This window comes from Mercenaria mercenaria, chromosome 7 (genome assembly GCF_021730395.1).
Source record: "Mercenaria mercenaria strain notata chromosome 7, MADL_Memer_1, whole genome shotgun sequence".
Classification (NCBI taxonomy): Eukaryota; Metazoa; Mollusca; class Bivalvia; order Venerida; family Veneridae; genus Mercenaria; species Mercenaria mercenaria.
In genome coordinates, this window is record NC_069367.1 from 50,420,009 (window position 1) to 50,442,689 (window position 22,681).

The following is a 22,681-nucleotide window of genomic DNA, read 5'->3' on the forward strand; positions in this document are numbered from 1 at the left end:
TTCTTGAGATCATCCAGAAACCGATTGGTCTACCTACCAACCGACACCTGCAAAACGATATACCCCACCTTCTTCGAAGGGGGGCATAAAAATTGATCAACTAGGAAAGGTTTGATCAAAACAATGGTCTTTCCCAGTTTTTGTTGGGAATCAACTATTTAAACACATCAAGCACTGGTCCAATGTGACGTACTCTGGTAAAGGTGTGGAAGGACCGACAATACTAAAACTGTTTGTTTTGTGGGTGGTAGTATGTTTGGTAGCTTTCTGATTAAAAACAAGCTTCATTTCAGGTCTTTCACAATTTATACAACTGAAAATAGCCATATTTTTTAACAAATGCATATGAATAAAAACAAAAACATGGAGATATAATGAACACATTTCTCTTCTAGACGAATGATCAGTAATATATTTAGTCCATCTACTGGTATTGTATACGTGTTGTAATCATATTTTCAATACTGTATGTATAAACATTACGTTGGGGTTGGGGTAAGACCCGAGGGCCTTCTTCAAGTGGCGCAAGAATTGTTAAACTTTTACAGTTGTTGCACATGAAGTGTCACTGTGTGTGTCGATTTGCTGAGTTACACTGGTTCCACCCTGCAACAAGTCTTACCCCCTGCGAAAAACCATACAGAAACCAGTAATTTGTATTGTTTGATTTCACTGGCAGACTCATTATACATGGGTTTGCTGAATTCCCCAAACACACCTTGGTGATGCACTACTGTACCATTTTACGTTACTAAACAATTATTGACCAACTAGTTTTGACCGATCAGGATGTAAGAACAAAACTATTTTGATAATTGGGACCCAAGGTTTGGTCCTTTCAAAAATGGAACTGTACAAACACTATTTTTAGAAGTCAGAAAAACATGATGACCATAACATCTTTAACACCCCAGAACTGTTCTTTTTTTCCAGACAGCAGGGATTTCATTATTTAAGAATTAAGTTGTGAAGTACAGCAGTAGTGGGGTCCTCGCCCAGCAGTGTTACTGGGGTGGGACACCTATAATCATATGCCAAGGTTCCAGTATGCTCCTTGCTAGTGATAAAAATTATCTCTCAGGACTGAGCTTTTAACATTCTTTTACTATCATTTTGTCTCAACTAAATCACAATTTTCTGCACACGTTTATTTAGGAAGCTACATTTAACTAGCTGTTTAAAACAAGCAAGTTCAGATATTACAATTAACTTTAAGAACCAGTATTGCAGGTGGAAAACTTCATACTTCCTCACGACAGGTAACCTGGATATTACAATCCTTTACTCTATGGGGACAGGGCCTTCTGAGGGCAGATCTTATTTTTTAAGTATTTTAAAAGAACTAGGGAATTCTGTCAATAAAAATTTTGCTATCACGGTATAAAATTTAAGCTGAAATAAAACACAGGTAAATGAATTATTGCTTATTTACCAGGTAATATTCTTTATCAAAATCAATTTTTTTTTCTGAGAGCAAGAAAAATAATGTATAAACACTTAAAAGTTTTAAAGTCTTAGGGACCAAATTTCTGTCCAAAACCTGGAACAAAGACCCTGTCACCCTGGATGTACAAGCATAAAAATATTAGATTTTGGACAATACTGTTTCATTTTCTCTGCATGTGTTTATAAAATTTACTGAAATATGTCTAATCAGTAATGTCAGCTCACTTTGCTGCAAACATACAGCTACAATTATGCAGGTGAAATTCCACAGGGAAATACAAAATTTCCTACACAAGTGAAACCTCATTTTCAAGTACTGATCCGAAAAGACCAGCAATTATCCGTAGTTTGTTTTGGGAACACTGGCTGCTTTTCCTTCTTAATTGTCTTTATATATGTTCACCAATCAGCATATAACTGGTGAAACTCAATCAGAGTCTGCAGCTTCTTTCTTGTGTTTCTTTTTCTTTTTCTTCTTTTTCTCTGAAGTTGGCTCAGTCTCCTATAACAAAGTCAGAATTTTGAGTAACAGGTATGAACAAACTGTTGGACAAACATGACTGTGTATTTGCCCCTAAAGTCACATCAACCTAGTTTAGATAAAATGGCAGCATTAAAGTTTTACTGCTGGTGAATGAATCCAGGTATATTATTTTTTCTACTGTATTATCTGACTGCTGACCCATAAGGAAGAGGTACTGAGGCAAAATGGTTGTTCTGTTGAGTTTTAAACCTTATCATGCTGAACATGACTGATTCTGCTTTTACAACCAGTGCCGATCAAGTTTGGCCTGCACATATGTGCAGTCCGATCATGATCTGCACTGTTCCCAATTCAGTCAGTATCCTTAAGGTATGCACCCCTTTTAACAGTTAATGGTACTGTCCATATTGAACTAGAAATGTGTCCATGGGACAGAGATGCCCCCACTATATGACGAAGGACACAAATTTTTTCCTAGGTCAGGGGTCAAACTCCTACAATACTGAATGAATCCAAACGTGAAACCCCAGGTGCACAAATGCACATGCTGACCAACATTCCTGTAAACTTTGGTGACTCTAGGGTGACACAACATTAAAATGACCAATTTTTAACTGTCAGGGGCAATAATTCCTACACGACTGAATGAATCCAAACGCGAAACCCCTGGTGCACAACTGCACAGGCTGACCAACATTCCTGTAAACTTTGGTGACTCTAGGTCAAAAACTTTTGGAGCTACGCGCGACACAACATTAAAATGACCAAGTTTTTACTAAGTCAGGAGCCATAACTCCTACACGACTGAATGAATCCCGACACGAAACCCCAGGTGCACAACTACACATGCTGACCAACATTCCTGTAAAGTCTTGACTCTACGTCAAATACTTTTGGAGCTAGGTGCGACACAACATTCTCGGACGGACGGAAAAAAGTGTGGGCATAAAAATGAACGAGTTCATTATAGAAATTTAGCAGGGTAAGGGTGGTTATACACACACACTGCAGTCATGTGACATATTTTCAGCTTCTGACAATGGAGCAATATTCTAAATTTATCAATCTCCTGAGAACACCTACCCCTTTCATATTTGAAATCAGTATGCTTTCTCTTTTAACCCTATCAGGTGAATAATTTTTCTCGAGCAAGTTTGTGAAAAATTTATTAAAAAAGTTTTCACAAGTTTGCAGCTAGAGTGATGTTAAGCTATTATAAAATACTGAGAGAGGAAGCTCTTTCCTCCATGTTAAATTCTCACCTCAACTGGTTGTTCATCTCCACTAACAGGCTCCTCCTTTATCTTTTTCTTTTTTTTCTTTTTGTGACTGTCACCTCCAGCTGTTGGTGTTTTAGGTGAAGACATTGATGAAACATTTGCTCCTTCATCTGAACTACTGCCTGATTCATGCTTCCTCTGTAAAGTAACAAGATTAAATTTTCATTTACAGACTGGTTTTAACGTTTTACTTCTCATTTGATGTAACTAATTTCATTGGTATAAAACCCTTTAGTTTATTCCAAACTTGTTATTTCTTGAAGAACAAGACATATGTATTCAATAATTTCAAACTTAAGTCTGGTCAAGCAAGAATTTCAACTTTAACTGAAAATATTTATTCAAGCCATTCCAGTTGAGAACTTCTGTGGACAGCCCAAATAAATTAATTAGAAAGTTTTACACTGAAGGACTAAAAACAAATTATTCCGCCAAGTTTGATCATAATTTCTACACTACCTTAAGAGGTGTTTGTGCCTGTTCTATGTTGTTTATATCTGGTTTGATATCTGCCCCCTCTCCCAAGTCCCCAGATTTCTTCAATCTAAAAAACAACACAAAAACATGCTCTTTTATCACCACAGTGAAGTGTAATTTTAACTTTTCATGATTTTAGGAGTGTTCACTGAAACTTTAGTTCAAATATGTCATGCCGACTGAAAATAAAACATTCTCTAGAGCTTTAATTAATGACAACATCTGAGTGTCTTTTAATTAAAATAGATGACTTTTAAGAAAAGTTGCATTCTAATTTCAAACTTCCTGATACATTATAAAAGCAACTTCACACTCTGAAATATCATAAAACCAAGTCTAACATTCATGGTCAAACTGCACATGATCAATTACACTTTCACCGCTAAAGTAAACTATGTTAATAAATTATCCAATCAATTGAAATACTATGTAGCATCCAAGAAAAAGAACTTACATTTCCATCCAAGCTTTGGGTGTTTTGTCATTTGGTTTTCCATATTTGTCCAGTTTACCTTCTTTAACCATCTGCTTCTTAATCATAGCCTGAAAAATCATTTGTCAACACGTTTTCTAAAACTGAAGTCTCAAGATGTAAGATTTCAATATATGCAAATTCTTCGGTTTACAATTTTCAAATTTCAAGTGTTTTAGCTTAATAACAAGAGCTGTCTCCGTAGGATGACACATGCCCCCGATGGCACTTTGAATGAATAGTTATGGCCGATGTTAGAGTTTAGGACCTTTGACCTACGGAGCTGGGTCTTGCGCGAGACACATCATCTTACTGTGTCACACATTCATGCATAGTTATTTTAAAATCCATGCATGAATGACAAAGATATGGACCGGACATGCCCATCAAAGCACTATCATGAAAAATGATCTTTAACGTCTAAGTGTGACCTTGACCTTTGAGCTACGGACCTGGGTCTTGCGTGTGACACGTCGTCTTATTGTGGTACACATTCATGCCAAGTTATTTGAAAATCCATCCATCAATGACAAAGATATGGACCGGACACGCCAATCAATGCACTATCCTTTAACATCTAAGTATGACCTTGACCTTTGAGCTACGAACCTGGGTCTTGCGCATGACACGTCGTCTTACTGTGGTACACATTTATGCCAAGTTATTTGAAAATCCATCCATCGATGACAAAGATATGGACCGGACACGCCAATCAATGCACTATCCTTTAACGTCTAAGTGTGACCTTGACCTTTGAGCTACGGACCTGGGTCTTGCGCACTGCACGTCGTCTTACTGTGGTACACATTCATGCCAAGTTATTTGAAAATCCATCCATCGATGACAAAGATATGGACCGGACACGAAAATTGCGGACAGATCGACAGACTGACAGACAGACAGACGGTTCAAAAACTATATGCCTCCCTTCGGGGGCATAAAAATAATGTTACTTTAAAAGCGAGAAAATCGAGACAGATCATACAACTGTGACACTTATAATACAGAAAATCTTGCTGCACACTGCTTAATCCTATTGTGTAGACTTAGTTTGTCAAAGAGACAAAGAATCATGGGTTGAATTCTAGTTATCAATTACATTCAAGTTTCAACATTACGTAAATAGCAAGCTATTACAAAACTGTCCTAGATTTCACAAGCCAACCATAACTTGTTATGGAGAAGTATCTTTCAACTTCTCCACATGATTACAAGCAGGAGAGCCAACAACTTCAGACAAAATCTCTTTACATATAGCTTTAACTTACCCTTGGTCCCAGTCCCCATTTCCTAGGATATGTATCTCTCTCCATGATCACACGTTTTATCTTTGCAACAATATTGTGGTCTGTTGTTGCCATCACGGCTGATGTCATCTGGGCTATTGCTAGAAAGAACAATCAAAGGTTGAAATTTCATTACATACATAATTTTACAATGTACGTGAGTCAATCATCTCTCAAAATCCCTAAAAGTTTCCATATACTGTATAATAAAGTAGTTCCTTTAATCACAAGAGTAACAAGAGCTGTTTGTAAACACATACGCCCCTAATGATTGTATGCACCATCGTCAGTTTCAACATACTGTGACCCTGACCTTTGAAACAGCTATCTACCAATCAAGAGTATTTGACATTTGTAAACCAAAGTGTTCTTTTATATACTTAAATGTAACCGGTTCAGTTTGAAAAAGTCACCAAGACAATAACCTTTGATCGACAAACTTCCAAAACAATTTGCTTTATCTACTGAGAACTGGCAATCATCATGTGTGAAGTTTTCAAGGCAGCAGATGAAAGTGTTTTTCAGAAACTGAGCTACCGTCATTTTTGCCTCACAGACTGACCTTCATCTTTGAAATACTGACCTCAAAAACAGCAGTAGTTATCTATTAACTGAGCAGGCAATCACAATATGCAGTTCTACTGAATACCAAAACCATTCTTTAGTTATCTAGAGGAAGTAATTTCAGTGCAGTCATTGTGATATTGACCTTTGACTTACTGACCCTATAGGGATCATTCATTTTCTGTTAATAGGCAATAATTCTATGTAGTCTGACAGCTTTAGACCTAGGCATTATCTAGTTACTGATCAGTAACCAAGTTGTCTACCTAATGGGCAAAACAGTACACATTCTCTTCTTAGGAGGGGGCATTTCAAACGCAAGTTTAAAAGAATATCTCATTACTCAGAACAAAACCTGTTGACCTACCAGATACTTTTGACTAGACTGCACGCAGCACTCTTGTTTTTTGGGACTGGGGCCAGAATCCATAAAGGGGGGAATTTCGCATGATTTTTCAAAACAATTCTTCTGAGGGGGAATTTCAAACGCAAAAAGAAATGCAAACAAATATAAACATTCTTCTCAACTTTACTGACCCAAACCTGAATTCTGTTAATAATAAACACTGCTGTATGAATTCTGCCAAATATAAACAACCTTATTCAGACATCACACCTTATATTTTTTCTCTGAGCCACTGAATTTTTGGAAACAATAAAATTTTAAGGCCAACAAATCAACTGCAAAGTGTTTAGCACTAATGTTCCTGGACTTGAGGGGGAATTTTTTAAAAACGGTGAAAAACGTACCATTTTGAGGGGGGAATGGGGCCGATATTCGGCCCCAAATTTTGCCAAACGAGAGCCCTGGCACGTGATACAAACTTTGCTGAAAAGACTGCAATACAGTCAAAATATCCAGCAAGTCAACTGTCAATATCACCAATTAAAGCCAGAAATTGCAATGAAATCCTTGGTCTGATATATACAAAAGCTCGTAGAACATGAAATGCCCCCCTTGATGCGTTCAGTAATTGCATAAGGAACAGAAATTATTTGGTCACTGTATACAAAAGTTCTACTGTTCTGGGTAAATGTGACCTTGACCTTTGACCTATTAACCTTAAAATAAATAGAGGTCATCTGCTTATCATGATTAACTTGCCTATTAAATTTCATGATCATAGGCCCAAGCGTTCTTGAGTTATCATGCAGAAACCGTTTAACTGTTCAGGGTCACTGTGACCTTAAACTTTGACATACATATTTCAAAATCAATAGGGGTCATCTGCTGGGGATGACCAACATTCCTATCAATTCTCATGATCCTAGGTCAAAGCATTCTTGACTTATCATCCAGAAACGGATTGGTCTACATACCGACCGCCAAACAATATACCCCTCCTTCTTCGAAGGAACGCATAAAAATTCAAAGAATCTCTTTGTCCCTGTTAAAACAAGAGGACCATGATGGTCCTGAATCGCTCACCTCTTCCCACATGACCCAGTTTTGAGTATGACGTCGTTTTTTCTATTATTTGACATAGTGACCTAGTTTTTGAGCTCATGTGACCCAGTTTTGAACCTGACCTAGATATTATCAAGATAAAAATTCTGACCATTTTCAGGAAGATCCATTGAAAAATATGGTCTCTAGAGAGGTCACAAGGTTTTTCTACTATTTGACCTATTGACCTAGTTTTCAAAGGTACGTGACCCTGTTTTGAACTTTACCTAGATATCAAGGTGAACATTATCACTAATTTTCATGAAGATCTCATGAAAAATATGGCCTCTAGAGAGGTCACAAGGTTTTTCTATTTTTATACCTACTGGCCTAGTTTTTGACCGCACGTGACCCAGTTTCGAAACTGACCTAGATATCATCAAGGTGAACATTCAGATCAATTTTCATGAAGATCCATTGAAAAATATGGCCTCTAGAGAGGTCAAAAGATTTTTCTAATTTTAGACCTACTGACCTACTTTTGACCGCAGTTGACCCAGTTTTCAAACCTGACCTAGATATCATCAAGATGACCATTCAGACCAACTTTCATACAGATCCCATGAAAGGTATGGCCTCTAGAGAGGTCACAAGGTTTTTTTATTATTTGACCTACTGCCCTAGTTTTTTATGGCACGTGACCCAGTTTCAACCTTGACCTAGATATCATCAAGGTGAACATTCTGACCAATTTTCATGAAGATCCATTCAAGGGTATGGTCTCTAGAGAGGTCACAAGGTTTTTCTATTTCAAGACCTACTGACCTAGTTTTTGATCGCAGTTGACCCAGTTTCAAACTTGACCTATATATCATCAAGATAAACATTCAGACCAACTTTCATACAGATCCCATGAAAAATATGGCCTCTAGAGAGGTCACGTTTTTTCATTATTTGACCTACTGACCTACTTTTTGATGGCACGTGACCCACTTTCGAACTTGACTTAGATATCATCAAGATGAACATTCTGACCAATTTTTATGGAGATCCATTCACAAGTATGGCCTCTAGAGAGGTCACAAGGTTTTTCTATTTTTAGACCTACTGACCTAGTTTTTCACCGCACATGACCCTGTTTCGAACTTGACCTAGATATCATCAAGATGAACATTCAGACCAACTTTCATACAGATCCCATGAAAAATATGGCCTTTAGAGAGGTCACAAGGTTTTTCTATTATTTGACCTACTGACCTAGTTTTTGATGGCACGTTACCCACTTTCAAACTTGACCTAGATATCATCAAGGTGAACATTCTGACCAATTTTCATGAAGATCTCATGATATATATGGCCTCTAGAGAGGTCACAAGGTTTTTCTATTTTTAGACCTACTGACCTAGTTTTTGACCGCACGTGACCCAGTTTCGAACTTGACCTAGATATCATCAAGATGAACATTCTGACCAACTTTCATACAGATCCCATGAAAAATATGGCCTTTAGAGAGGTCACAAGGTTTTTCTATTATTTGACCTACTGCCCTAGTTTTTGACGGCACGTGACCCATTTTCGAACTTGACCTAGATATCATCAAGATGAACATTCAGACCAACTTTCATACAGATCCAATGAAAAATATGGCCTCTAGAGAGGTCACAAGGTTTTTCTATTATTTGACCTACTGACCTAGTTTTTGACGGCACGTGACCCACTTTCGAACTTGACCTAGATATCATCAAGGTGAACATTCTGACCAATTTTCATGAAGATCTCATGAAATATATGGCCTCTAGAGAGGTCACAAGGTTTTTCTATTTTTAGACCTACTGACCTAGTTTTTGACCGCACGTGACCCAGTTTCGAACTTGACCTAGATATCATCAAGATGAACATTCAGACCAACTTTCATACAGATCCCATGAAAAATATGGCCTTTAGAGAGGTCACAAGGTTTTTCTATTATTTGACCTACTGACCTAGTTTTTGACGGCACGTGACCCAGTTTCGAACTTGACCTAGATATCATCAAGGTGAACGTTCTGACCAATTTTCATGAAGATCTTGTGAAATATATGGCCTCTAGAGAGGTCACAAGGTTTTTCTATTTTTAGACCTACTGACCTAGTTTTTGACGGCACGTGACCCAGTTTCGAACTTGACCTAGATATCATCAAGTTGAACATTCTGACCAACTTTCATAAAGATCCCATGAAAAATGTGACCTCTAGAGTGGTCACAAGCAAAAGTTTACGGACTGACGCACGCACGCACGCACGGACGACGGACGAAGGACACCGCGCGATCACAAAAGCTCACCTTGTCACTTTGTGACAGGTGAGCTAAAAATACTGGTGTAAAAAATTTTTCTTTTGTAATCAAAGTCAATATATCCCATATCAGTACTGTGTCAAATTTGCAATAATTTAACACAGCTATCCGCGAATGGGAGTTAGTATAGCACACTTTTCCATCCTCCAGTCTACAAAAAACAGGAACATGAACAGGTGTGCACAGGCACAGTATCTCAAAATTCAATCATTAAAGTTTGGTCTCGGTTATCACTAGAATATTCTCATCTAAGATATCTAATCTGTTGCAACAGAACAACCTTTATGGCTGCATAAATATATTTGTTTTATATCAACTGTCTAATTTGTCTGTTTAACCCGTACTCTATTTTAAAGTTTAAATGTTACTAAAATAATATAAGTTAACCAAACTGGACTGTCTAAAAGTTGTATTCTTTCATTCTATCATAAATAAATTCTGCACCAAGTTTCTCCAACTTCTCATCAGAAAGGGAAAAATACATAATTCTTTTCAAATTTAAAAATGTATTCTTACCTAATGCTACTGCCTCGCCTTTAGTTGTTACAATGACTATTTCCTCATCTATTTCTATACCATTCTCATACCTTAACACACCTGGTAACATTATCTTTGCTCCATAGCAGACAGCATTCACCTGTTTGTAAATAACATTATTATAGATGATAAATAAACAGACAGGTATCTTTTCACTTCACTAACTCTTTTGCTTATCCTGCCCTTGAATACAGGAAATATCCCTACAAGACCTCTTTGCTATTTAGAAAGAAATTCAAACTGGAAAAGTTCAGTTCATCCCTCTTTGAAAATAATGGTGTTGTAAATGTTATCCTCCGACATGTTCCTAAACTACAGTAGTTTAAAAACTTTTTAAAAGGATATTCAATCTTGCACCAGCTACCAAGTTAAGTGCCTACAAAAGACAGAAACCTGTTTTAGAGTGCTTTAATTAAATAACAAGAGCACCCCAATGCCGAGCAATATATGAACCTTGACCCTTATGTGTGACCTCGACCTTGAAGCGAGCCGTCTGAAACGTGCGCTCTACACGTCATCTCAATGTGTTGAACATTTGTTGCAAGTTTTTTAAAATGCTTCAAGCAGTTCAAGAGTTACAGAGCGTACAAGAAACAAAATCATATGACTTTTGGCCCTTAAGTATGACCTTGATCTTGAACGAGCCATCCAAAACATGTGCTCTGCCTGTCGTCTCGATGTGGTGAACTCTGTGTTAAGTTTCTTCGAAATCCTTCAAGGGGTTCAAGAGTTACCGAGCAGACATGACATTGCTTACAGACGGACACTGTCGTCATATCATTTTACATCCCTTCGGGCATATAATTAGCAAAGACAACAGAGAATGAAATTAAGGACATCATAACGCTAAAATTTCACATTTGGAAATAAATATCCCTTCAAGACCTTTTGTTAATTAGAAAGAAATTCAATCTAGTAAGGTTTAGTTTGAAGTTCAGCAAGGTTAATGGCGTTGAAATGTAATCCTCCGACATGTTCCTAAACTACAACAGTTGTCTAGAAACTTTTAAAAGGATATTCAATCTTGCACCAGCTACCAAGTAACTGCCTACCAAAGACAGAGACCTGTTTTAGAGTGCTTTAATAAAAGAACAATTATTCGGTAAGATAGGTGAGAATGAAATTAAAGACATCATTACGCTCAAATTTCACATTTGAAAATGTTATGGAGTATCTGTGTGAAGTTGTAACAAGAGTGCCAGAATGTCACAATATATGCCCCTCATAGCAAATTTCTTTACACTAGCACCTGTATTTGCAAATGGAATTTTAGTTCTGTGGTTATGTAGGAATTACTGTAATTCTTTTGTTTTTCTAAACCCACAAAAAAATCCTTACCAGGTAAAGACACCTTAAAATACACCTAAATTTGAAAGTAACATCTATGTTGTACCACAGAACAGTGGTCTTGGTTTTTCCCTATGGTCAATTATAAAAAAGTTACAATATAAGTTATTTATAGTAACAACTAAGGAAAGTTAATTTTAAATTATTTTTTTTTAAAAGTCCCAAAAACATAATTTCTAAGTCCACACAAAACTCCTTACCAGGTAGAGACAGGTCAAAATACACCTCAAAATTGGATGTAACATGCATGTTGTACTACAGAAAAGTGGTCTCAATTTTTTCCCTATGACTAGTAATGAAAAAGTTACAATATAAACAAGAGGGCCATGATGGCCCTATATCGCTCACCTGAGTTTAATTGCTTTCTTGAAAAAAATTCTTTGCTAAAGCTAAACAAATAACCCCATGGGGTGGGGTCAATTTGACCCCGGAGGTAATGATTTGAACAAATTTTGTAGAAGTCTACTAGGCAATGCTACATGTCAAATATCTAAGATCTAAGCCTTCTGGTTTATTTTTAGAAATTTTTTGAAGATTTTCCTATGTAAAATCAAGTGACCCCTGGGGTGGGGTCAATTTTAACCCCGGGGGTCATGATTTGAACAAATTTTGTAGAGGTCCACTAGGCAATGCTACATATGAAATATCTAAGCTCTAGGCCTTCTGGTTTATTTTGAAGATTTTTCTATGTACAATCAAGTAATCCCATGGGGCGGGGTCAATTTGACCCCGGGGGTCATGATTTGAATAAATTTTGTAGAAGTCTACTAGGCAATGCTCCATGTCAAATATCTAAGACCTAGGCCTTCTGGTTTATTTTTAGAAAATTTTTGAAGATTTTCCTATGTAAAATCAAGTGACCCCTGGGGTGGGGTCAACTTTGACCCGGGGGTCATGATTTGAACAAATTTTGTAGAGGTCCACTAGGCAATGCTACATGTCAAATATCTAAGCTCTAAGCCTTCTGGTTTATTTTTAGAAATTTTTTGAAGATTTTCCTATGTAAAATCAAGTGATCCCTGGGGCGAGGTCAATTTTGACCCCGGGGTCATGATTTGAACAATTTTAGTAGAGGTCCACTAGGCAATGCTACAAGTCAAATATCTAAGCTCTAGGGCTTCTGGTTTTTGAGAAGAAGATTTTTTAAGATTTTCCTATGTAAAATCAAGTGACCCCCGGGGCGGGGTCAATTTTGACCCTGGGGTCATGATTTGAACAAACTTGGTAGAGGTCCACTAGGCAATGCTTCACACCAAATATCTAAGCTCTAGGGCTTCTGGTTTTTGAGAAGAAGATTTTTAAAGTTTTTACTTTTGGTTGCCATGGCAACCAGAATTCTGTATGGAATTCAATTCTTTGAACAATTTTTAAAGAAGACCATCCAAGGAACAACCCTGTGAAGTTTCATCAAAATTGGCTTGTTGGTTTAGGAGGAGATGTTGTTTAAAGGAAAGTGTGGACGGACGCCGGACGGACGGACGGACGCCGGACGGTGAGTGATCACAATACCTCACCCTGAGCACTTTGTGCTCAGGTGAGCTAACAAGGGACCTGCGCATGACACTCTGTCTCATGATGGTGTTCAGTTGTACAAAGTTAAATCAAAATCCCTCCATGCATGAAGAAATCCTCTAGACAAACACATTCTTGCATCTGACCTTTGGCCTCTTATGTGTGACCTTGACCTTAGACCTATGGACCTGGTTCTTGTGCATGACACTCCGTCTCATGGTGGTGAACATTGTGCCAAGTTATATCAAAATCCCTCCATGCATGAAGAAGAAATGCTCCGGACAGTTTTCATTCTTGTATCCATTGACCTCTAAGTGTGACCTTGACCTTAGACCTAGGGACCTGGCTCTTGCGCATGATATCCCGTCTTATGCTGGTGAACAATTGTGCCCAGTTACATCAAAATCCCTCCATGCATGAAGAAGATATGCTCGGGACAAAGTCATTCTTGAATTTGACCTTTGACCTCTAAGTGTGACCTTAACCTTAGACCATGGGACCTGTTTCTTGCACATGACACTAGGTCTCATGATGCTGAACAACTGTTTCATCAAAATCCCTCCATGCATGAAGATATGCTCCAGACAAAGTCTGTGGACGCCGCCTGCCTGCCAGGGGCGTTACAATAATATGTCCCGTTTTTCAAATGGGCGTATAAAAAGTAAAATAAACATAAAAGTTTGAGTTAAAACAGTACTATGTCTGATTTAAAATGCTTTAAACACAGAATGGATATGAAATGTCGCTAAAAAGTCTAAAAACATTTTAAAGGACTGAATGTTATTTGGGTAAAAACCACAGTGGATCTTCTAGCAAAATCATCCTAGAATCATGATACAATGCACACTGAATAACATGCAGTCATAAACTCCAGCTCTACCTACTAGGTTAGTTTATGTATATTTAGCTAAGATAAATATATTTTACAAGGATTTTCTAATTTCGATCAGTATGTAATGACAAGTATTTTAGAGAAATATGAGCATATTACGTCTTTAAGAAAGATTAGAACAAATACTCCTGTGGGATAGGTCCTATGCAGATTGTGATTCTTCTTTACTCCAAGACTGATGTGATATTATATATAAAGTTTCCAATGAACAGCAGTGGGGGGCAACTGATTTCAAGTCGGCAACCTTAACCACTCAGATACAATTAGAGACTTTGAACTGTCCTGTCACAAAGATTATTTGATCAAGCAAGGATCTTACTGGCAAGTTTTACAACAGTTTTCTTATGCAACTGTTCATTTTTTCATCTATAAAATGTTTTTGTTTACTCTTTATGATATGATATTGGTCAAACGAGTTTCCATTCCATCAGACAGGTTATCATGGATCATCCGACAGTATGAGACAAGTCTTAAAACTCTTTTGCCATGTCTGAGCTCTGGATTGGTCTTTTCAATGTTGCCATTAAAGAGTAAGCTGAACATTTTGTCTCCTTATGAGACAAGAGGACCATGATGGTCCTGAATTGCGAACCTGTCCCCAGATGACCCAGTTTTCAACTGAGTATGACGTCGCTTATTCTATTATTTGACATAGTTTTTGAGCTCATGTGATCTACTTTTGAAACTGACCTAGATATCATCAAGATAAAAATTCTGACCAATTTTCATGAAGATCCATTGAAAAATATGGCCTCTAGAGAGGTCAGGTTTTTTATTATTTGACCTACTGACCTTGTTATTGATGGCACGTGACCCAGTTTCTAACTTGACCTAGATATCATCAAGATAAACATTCAGACAAACTTTCATACAGATCCCATGAAAAATATGGCCTCTAGAGAGGTCACAATGTTTTTTTATTATTTGACCTACTGACCTAGTTATTGAGGGCACTTGACCCAGTTTCGAACTTGACCTAGATATCATCAAGATGAACATTCTGACCAATTTTCATGAAGATCCATTCACAACTATGGCCTCTAGAGAGGTCACAAGGTTTTTCTATTTCAAGACCTACTGACCGCACGTGACCCAGTTTCAAACTTGACCTAGATATCATCAAGATAAACATTCAGACCAACTTTCATACAGATCCCATGAAAAATATGGCCTCTAGAGAGGTCACAAGGTTTTTCTATTATCTGACCTACTGACCTAGTTTTTGATGCCACGTGATTCAGTTTCAAAAATGACCTAGATATCATCAAGATGAACATTCTGACCAATTTTCATGAAGATCTTGTGAAAAATATGGCCTCTAGAGAGGTCACAAGGTTTCTATTTTTAGACCTACTGACCTAGTTTTTGACCAAAAGTGACCCAGTTTCAAACTTGACCTAGATATCATCAAGGTGGACATTCTGACCAATTTTCATAAACAAGAGGGCCATGAAGGCCCTGTATCGCTCAACTGACCTATTGACCTAAAGATCATCACTATTTAAGTTTCATTAAGATATGGTCATAAATGTGGCCTCTTAAGTGTTAACTAGCTTTTCCTTTGATTTGACATGGTGACCTAGATTTTGACCCGACATGACCCAGATACTAATTTGTCCTAAAGATCATCAAGTGTAACATTCTGACCAAGTTTCATGAAGATACAGTCATAAATATGGCCTCTAGAGTGTTAACAAGCTTTTCCTTTGATTTGACCTAGTGACCTGGTTTTTGACCCCATTTAATCCAGATTTGAACTTGATCTATAGATCATCAAGATTAACATTTTGACCAAGTTTCATTAAGATATGATCATAAATGTGGCCTCTACAGTGTAAACTAGCTTTTCCTTTGATTTGATCGGGTGACCTAGTTTTTGATCCTACATGACCCAGATTCGATCTGGACCTTAAAATCATCAATATTAACATTCTGACCAAGTTTCATGAAGATACAGTTATAAATGCGGCCTCTAGAGTGTTAACAAGCTTTTCCTTTGATTTGACCTGGTGACCCAGTTTTTGACCCCAGATGACCCAATATCAAAGTCATCCAAGATTTTATTAAGGGTAACATTCTGACCAAGTTTCATTAAGATTGGGCCAAAAATGTGACCTCTAGAGTGTTAACAAGCTTTTCCTTTGATCTGACCTGGTGACCTAGTTTTTGACCCCAGATGACCCAATATCGAACTCGTCCAAGATTTTATTGAGGGTAACATTCTAACCAAGTTTCATTAAGATTGGGCCAAAATTGTGACCTCTAGAGTGTTAACAAGCTTTTCCTTTGATTTGACCTGGTGACCTACTTTCTGACCCCAGATGACCCAATACTGAACTCGTCCAAGATTTTATTGAGGGTAACATTCTGACCAAGTTTCATTAAGATTGGGCCAAAAATGTGACCTCTAGAGTGTTAACAGTCAAATTGTTGACGACGGATGGACGATGGACACAGGGTGATCACTAAAGCTCACCTTTGCTCAGGTGAGCTAAAAACCCATGAAAAATGTGACCTTTAGAGTGGTCACAAGCAAAAGTTTACGCACGGACAGATGGACGCTGCTCGATCACAAAAGCTCACCTTGTCACTTTGTGACAGGTGAGCTAAAAAAATTAGAGATTCCTGTCTCTACTTACTGCAGAATCTTTTATCACAATACGCTTATGTGATGTGAGGAGAGCTTCTAGAGGTTTAATAACACGTCTGAGGTAACTCTCATCTTTATGGTTATCATACATCCATTGAGCATCAAGGACATCATGTAGTGTCACCATACCAACCTGTAACAGAACCAGCTTAAATATAACACAGACTTGGTGCTTCAATAGGAATGATGTCATCCTTTCCTGATTTGGTCTAAAACTGCTTGAAAGGATAAAAGTATACATAAAAAATTTGTTTAACAAAGTTAAAACTCAGTATTTTGATTTCCAAGGGACCAAATGTTTTACTTCGAGATAACTGAAATTTGTCTTAAATTGTATATTGTGAACATGTTTTTTTCGACTGGACTTGAAAATTTCTTCGAGATAACCAGAATTTTCAGTTGTTAAGCAAATTCGAAATACGGTGTTTCTCTTGCATAAAGTAAAAAAGTGGCAACATTAAAAAAAATCTGGACAAGACACTACCAATACTTTCATCAAATGGGAAAAAATGTCATGTTTGCTCTTTGGAGATGTTGTTAATGGAAGCTGAACAGTATTGTAATATTGTAGATTATATATCCAACACAAAGTACTGTATGAAGCATCTAGGCTACACACAGATATCGGATGTTGGGAGTATTACTGTAGCATACGTTTCCATACCAAAGTCCAGAATCAGTCAGTAGCATGAACATGTGTGCATCTTTTAACAGAATTCACAAAATTAATGAAAATGAGCTCAATTGTCTTCACTTCTAAACAGAATACAAGAAATTTCAACATTCAACATCATCAACTAAAGTGAGAAACAGTCATGAAATCCTTGAAGTCTAATATATATAAAAGGAATGGTTACCTTCATTGCAAAAACTAAATGAACTTGAAACTTTTAAAAAGCTTACGTGATACAAAAAAGGAATTAACAAATCATACCATTCGCTGACACTAAAGAGTGGACAGATCTGTGATTTGTAATCAAAGTCAATATATCCCATATCAGTACTGTGTCAAATTTGCAATAATTTAACACAGCTATCCGCGAATGGGAGTTAGTATAGCACACTTTTCCATCCTCCAGTCTACACAAAACAGGAACATGAACAGGTGTGCACAGGCACAATATCTCAAAACTCAATCATTAAGAATTCTGTGATATATCCAAGTCTGGATTAAAAGCTACTTCAAGAATGTTGAGAAATTACACCAAATTCTTTTCACAAATACTCATCTTTTGCATATAAGCACGTTTCTATTGTTTTTGCAAAAAAAAATGCTTAAATACTTTTCAAATGCTTCTACCCTTTTATAAAATTTAACCTTATGTATCTTTAGCTTTCAGGCCTCTACAAGAAAATAGTATTACGAAGCCATAACATGAAGATGTTTCCCCTGTAAACAAGTCCTTTAATGGTCAAATCCACACTCCTGGTTGTTAAAAGAGTCTACACATTTAGCTGACAGAGAACAAGTTTACAAACCTTCTCATTTTGAATGCCTGATCGGACCCGCCGCAGTTCTTGCATCTGGCCTCCAACTCCGAGCAGAAGTCCCAGATGTACGCACATGGTACGAATGTATGTGCCTGCCTCACAGCTGACCCAGAATACACCTAGAGGTCAACATGAAAGAGGTCAACACTGTGAACCAATGTAATGCACATGGCTAATGTAGCTGACTCTTTTCAGCATTTCAGAAACTATTTATGAATGTGTTATAGATGAAATGATTTTGGTGGCAAACTGGTGTGCCTGAGATAACCTTTATTTTGTTATTATAAAGTTCCTGTCCAATCCAACACACCAATATGAGCACTGAAAAGTATTCTTGAAATAAAACAGACAACTACATTCATATACATGCAAGCATAATGTAGCATTACCACTAAAAACATATTCTTAAAAAAATTCAACTGTTCTTGCACTTTGAATGAATAAATATGGTCAGAACGGATCTTATTCTGTTGCTGAACTACATTTTACATAATAATATAAATCTTGGCAAAATACATGTAGGTCACAATGCAGAGGCTTCATTAAGGGTTGGCGGGCATAGATTTCACCCTTCTATAATGGTCTGAAGACCCGGCTACCTTTTTTTGTAGCATGTGAAGTTCAGAATAGCCAGACCTTTGCGACCAGTGCAGATCAACATCCATGCAGGCCAATCTTGGTCTGCATTGTTTGTTTATCATTCTGATTTCAGTAAATTTTCAGTGAACACCCCTTCAAATAATAAATCATTAACGGTACTGCCCAAACTGAAATATAGACAGTCCATTTTAGAAATTTAGCTGGGTAAAGGTTAAGATGAACAAAAATAGAGCTACTGCAATGTATCACTGTCACTGAACTGCATCAAACATAGTTGTTGTGCATATACCCTATCTGCCTTGCTTCATCATCTAGATATCTGCAAGATACTGTCTGTATTCCTGCAATACCAAATACTTACCCATTGCATCTTCCTTCTTGTATTCTAATGATTTCACCTCATAAACTGTTCTAATTCTTAACTGTCTCTTTACTGCAGATATCAATGGAGGTCTTTGAAATAATGCACCTTGTAATGTTTCCAAATTCTGCAATAAGTAAGCACAATCAGTTAGTGTTTTCTTAATGAGAGCGTTATCTTTTTTCTTCTTCCTACTTTGATAGAATAGCTAATGTTTAACTTTTGTTTGAAGTTGAAAGTCAGAAAAGTAACCAGAGTTAAATTTTGTTTTGGATATCATATAAAGCATTCTCAGTAGTATTCTCTAAAGGATTTTGAACCAGTAGGGACTTGCTCTCAACAAGTAACAGACAACCATCCTATATGAGTTACAGGAGAACACACAACTTCAGACACTACCAATTTTTAATGAAGTTTTACAGATTTTGTAACTATACCGCTTTCTCTACTTTCCCTCTACAAGAGTCACTGAGTTAAAATTATTAGGGAATCGATCCCACCCATTTTCGTCGCAAATCCCTCTACGGTAACATGCAATATACTGAATGAGATATATACTATCAAGTTAAAAACTGTGTCCTTCCGGCACGTGCACAGTGTCTGAATTCGGCTTTTTTTGGAAGAATATGCTTTTTCCTTGTGCCTAATAAGCGTCCACATTACTTGTCCGAACCGCAATGTCTTGCACATCAGTACAAATATGGGTAGTATTGTTTTTATTCCAAAGTCCAACTTTAAATTGAATTAAATTGCGAAGCGACAAAAATCAGGATCGATCCCTCTACACTAACATGCAATATACCGAATGAGATATTTACTATCGAATTAAAAAATGTGTTCTTCCGTGCTGTCATAAGACAGTTCTTTTCAAATAGTTGTCGGGTCGATTCCCGATTGAGGCAGTGTCTTATTTCATATTATTTACATAAGGACATTAACTAACGAAAAATATTACAGAGAAAATACAAACCCTTAAAACCCTTTTCTCATCCTCCACCACACTATGTAGTCTGTAAATACAAACATACTCCTTGCCGGCACCCTGCTGAGATTTTACGAGTCTTGTTGCACGTTCTATACATACAATCAGACAACCTGTTACTTTGGGATCTAATGTTCCACTATGTCCAGTTTTATTTACACGCAATATTCTCTTCACCCAAGCTACAACTTCATGTGATGAGGGATTTGATGGTTTGTCGAGATTTAAAAAGCCACTCCTGAAAATATACATTGATGTTTTTAATTTCTGTAATAAATTAGCCAGTTTCAAACCTTAGGAAACAAAATATTCAATTTTATGTCTAAGCATTTCCATGCTGATGATGAAAACTATAGCAGTAAATTCCCATATGACAAGAAATTCTGACTGCAAGTTCGGGATCCCTATGGTAAACAAAGGTTTTGTGATTTTTAATTCCATTAATTACTTTTCAATCGCTTTCACTGTATTTAGCAAGCACTTAAGACTAAGGCTCCCAAGATTACAGAATTTTGCAGGTGTTTACACAATCTTTCAAATGCAGAACATTATAGTTTAAATGGCCTTCAGTTATGATGACAGAGAAAAAATTACAATTTAAAGGAAAAGTCATGGCTTCTTTTTGACATTTAAAGAACATGCTGTCTGGCACCTTTTCATGCAGTATTTCAAGTCCAACAATATATTTCAATTTATCTGCTTCAAACAAAATTTAGCACCATATATAAAGCCTTCTTACACAGTTTTGTTCCATCTCAAAAACAGGATATATACAATTGTCAATTAAGCATGCAATATGGTAGCTAACTGTTTATTGAAGTGAGGTATAATTTAGATAGTTCAGCAAGTTAGCCTTTCATTCAACCAGGTAGAAAATTCAAATTTTGTAAATATTTAAAGATCAAACATGACACAGTCTTGCTTAAACATGTAAATGTGGGAGCCTACTTACAACTTGTACATTTTAAATGAGTCATAGATTCAACATTTCTGATTAAGGAACATACTTTACATATTCTTCTATGGGACGTTTCAATGGAGAACATCCTGATGGTATAGGTGTGTACCTTCCTGTTTTCACATTAAGTTTGTCAAAATTCTGAAAATAAATCATTAAAACAGTAATACTACGTTTTATTGTGCAGAACATGCCAACAATACGCACTACTACTAGCTTCTTACAAATCACTCATTTGTCAAGAAAAGTGACATTCAAGTACCAAAATCCAGGTAGAGGTTTTGAGAAGTGGGAACAAGCAAAATGCGGACTAACGGATAGTAAAGGCAAAAACAACGTCTCCCATAAAATGTAGAGACAAAATTCTTAAAATAAAAGCTAGAAAACTAAACTTGTTTCTTTTATTCATCATCTACATCGCAAACTATATGGAAGCTCCACTGGTGGAGGAAGACCCAATCTGCACACCAGGGACATTACTTTCGGCACTTACAGGCACTTGGGTAGAACCACTGAACTTTGCAAGCAAGCTACAGGACTTCACATGGGATACCTCAAGCAGTACACAAGCCCACAGAGGTAAAGGTTTATGATGATTCAGAGTCAGTTACCTTAACCACTCATCCACATCACTGAATGCAATGGAATTATAATGAATGACTGGATAGAAACACAGGATGTTTACATTTTTTTACCTTTAATAGAAGGGGCCACTGTGATGTGTCTAACTTCTGTACTTCAGAGGAAGGTTGAATGAGAAAATCTGCATTATGCTGTGTCTCCTAAAATAACAAAAGACATTTAGTATCTCTTAAATTTTTATAAGTGTCTGATGAGAGGAAAAGAGCCATTTTCTATTCTTAAGACTTATCCAGAAAGCACACTGGATACTCAATCACAATTGAACAGAGATTAAGAATGGAACAGTTTTCTATTTCATCCAATAATACAAAATTCAGAGATAAAGATAAAGTACCCTAAATTTTACTCTATTATTACTTTATCATTAAAAATTTCACAAAATAAAAATGTGTGCATAAAATATTACAACCTGTGATGATAAACAAACTTACAGCAACATCTACTGACTTATGCTTTTTCTTTTTGTGACCTGAAAAATACATCAAACTTAAGATTTCAAATACTGGAAGAGATCTATAAACAGTTATCCATTTAAATACCAGCTGACTGCCTATTTTCCTATTCTGCTTTGTGTGACAAATAAGACTAAAAGCTACCAAACATAGAAAGAAAAAAAAGAAAGGTATTTTGTAATGCAAAAATGTGTTGTCAAAATCTCTAAAATGCAGGAGCTTCCGGGGGGCTTTGCCCCCCTGGTCCCCTAGTTCTATAAACGGCGGACTTCAATATTTTACGATTTTGACATTTCATATAGTCCGAAAGTATGAATTTCCCGGTAGAGCTTTCCGCAAAAGTTCTTGCGGAAGGTATTACAAATTCACGGTAGAAGTGACTTAAAAGCGACAGCTAAATACCAACAACGGACAAAGAAACCTAATTTACACACCCATCGAACATACTGTCTTACTGAAGATCAGTCCGCACTTTGAAAGTGAAATTTACATCCATTCACTTTCGCAACACAACAAAAAACTAACAA

The 22,681-nt window shown here is 36.8% G+C and overlaps 1 protein-coding gene across 1 annotated transcript in view; it reads right to left on the bottom strand.

Moving 5' to 3' along the window:
• Window positions 1-287: 287 nt before the first annotated feature.
• The window catches only part of LOC123554210 (H/ACA ribonucleoprotein complex subunit DKC1-like), a 29,015-nt gene continuing 6,621 nt past the window's right edge, over window positions 288-22,681 (bottom strand). Inside the window, exons 2-14 of the mRNA XM_045344192.2 lie at window positions 22,134-22,171; window positions 21,756-21,842; window positions 21,110-21,201; window positions 20,091-20,340; window positions 19,121-19,247; window positions 18,148-18,278; window positions 16,658-16,801; window positions 10,247-10,367; window positions 5,428-5,546; window positions 4,142-4,230; window positions 3,670-3,754; window positions 3,193-3,348; window positions 288-1,948 (exon numbers count right to left, since the gene is read on the bottom strand). Coding sequence (XP_045200127.1) covers window positions 1,874-1,948; window positions 3,193-3,348; window positions 3,670-3,754; window positions 4,142-4,230; window positions 5,428-5,546; window positions 10,247-10,367; window positions 16,658-16,801; window positions 18,148-18,278; window positions 19,121-19,247; window positions 20,091-20,340; window positions 21,110-21,201; window positions 21,756-21,842; window positions 22,134-22,171 — 1,514 coding nt within the window. The 3' untranslated portion in view covers window positions 288-1,873. The remainder of the gene's footprint in view (window positions 1,949-3,192; window positions 3,349-3,669; window positions 3,755-4,141; window positions 4,231-5,427; window positions 5,547-10,246; window positions 10,368-16,657; window positions 16,802-18,147; window positions 18,279-19,120; window positions 19,248-20,090; window positions 20,341-21,109; window positions 21,202-21,755; window positions 21,843-22,133; window positions 22,172-22,681) is intronic.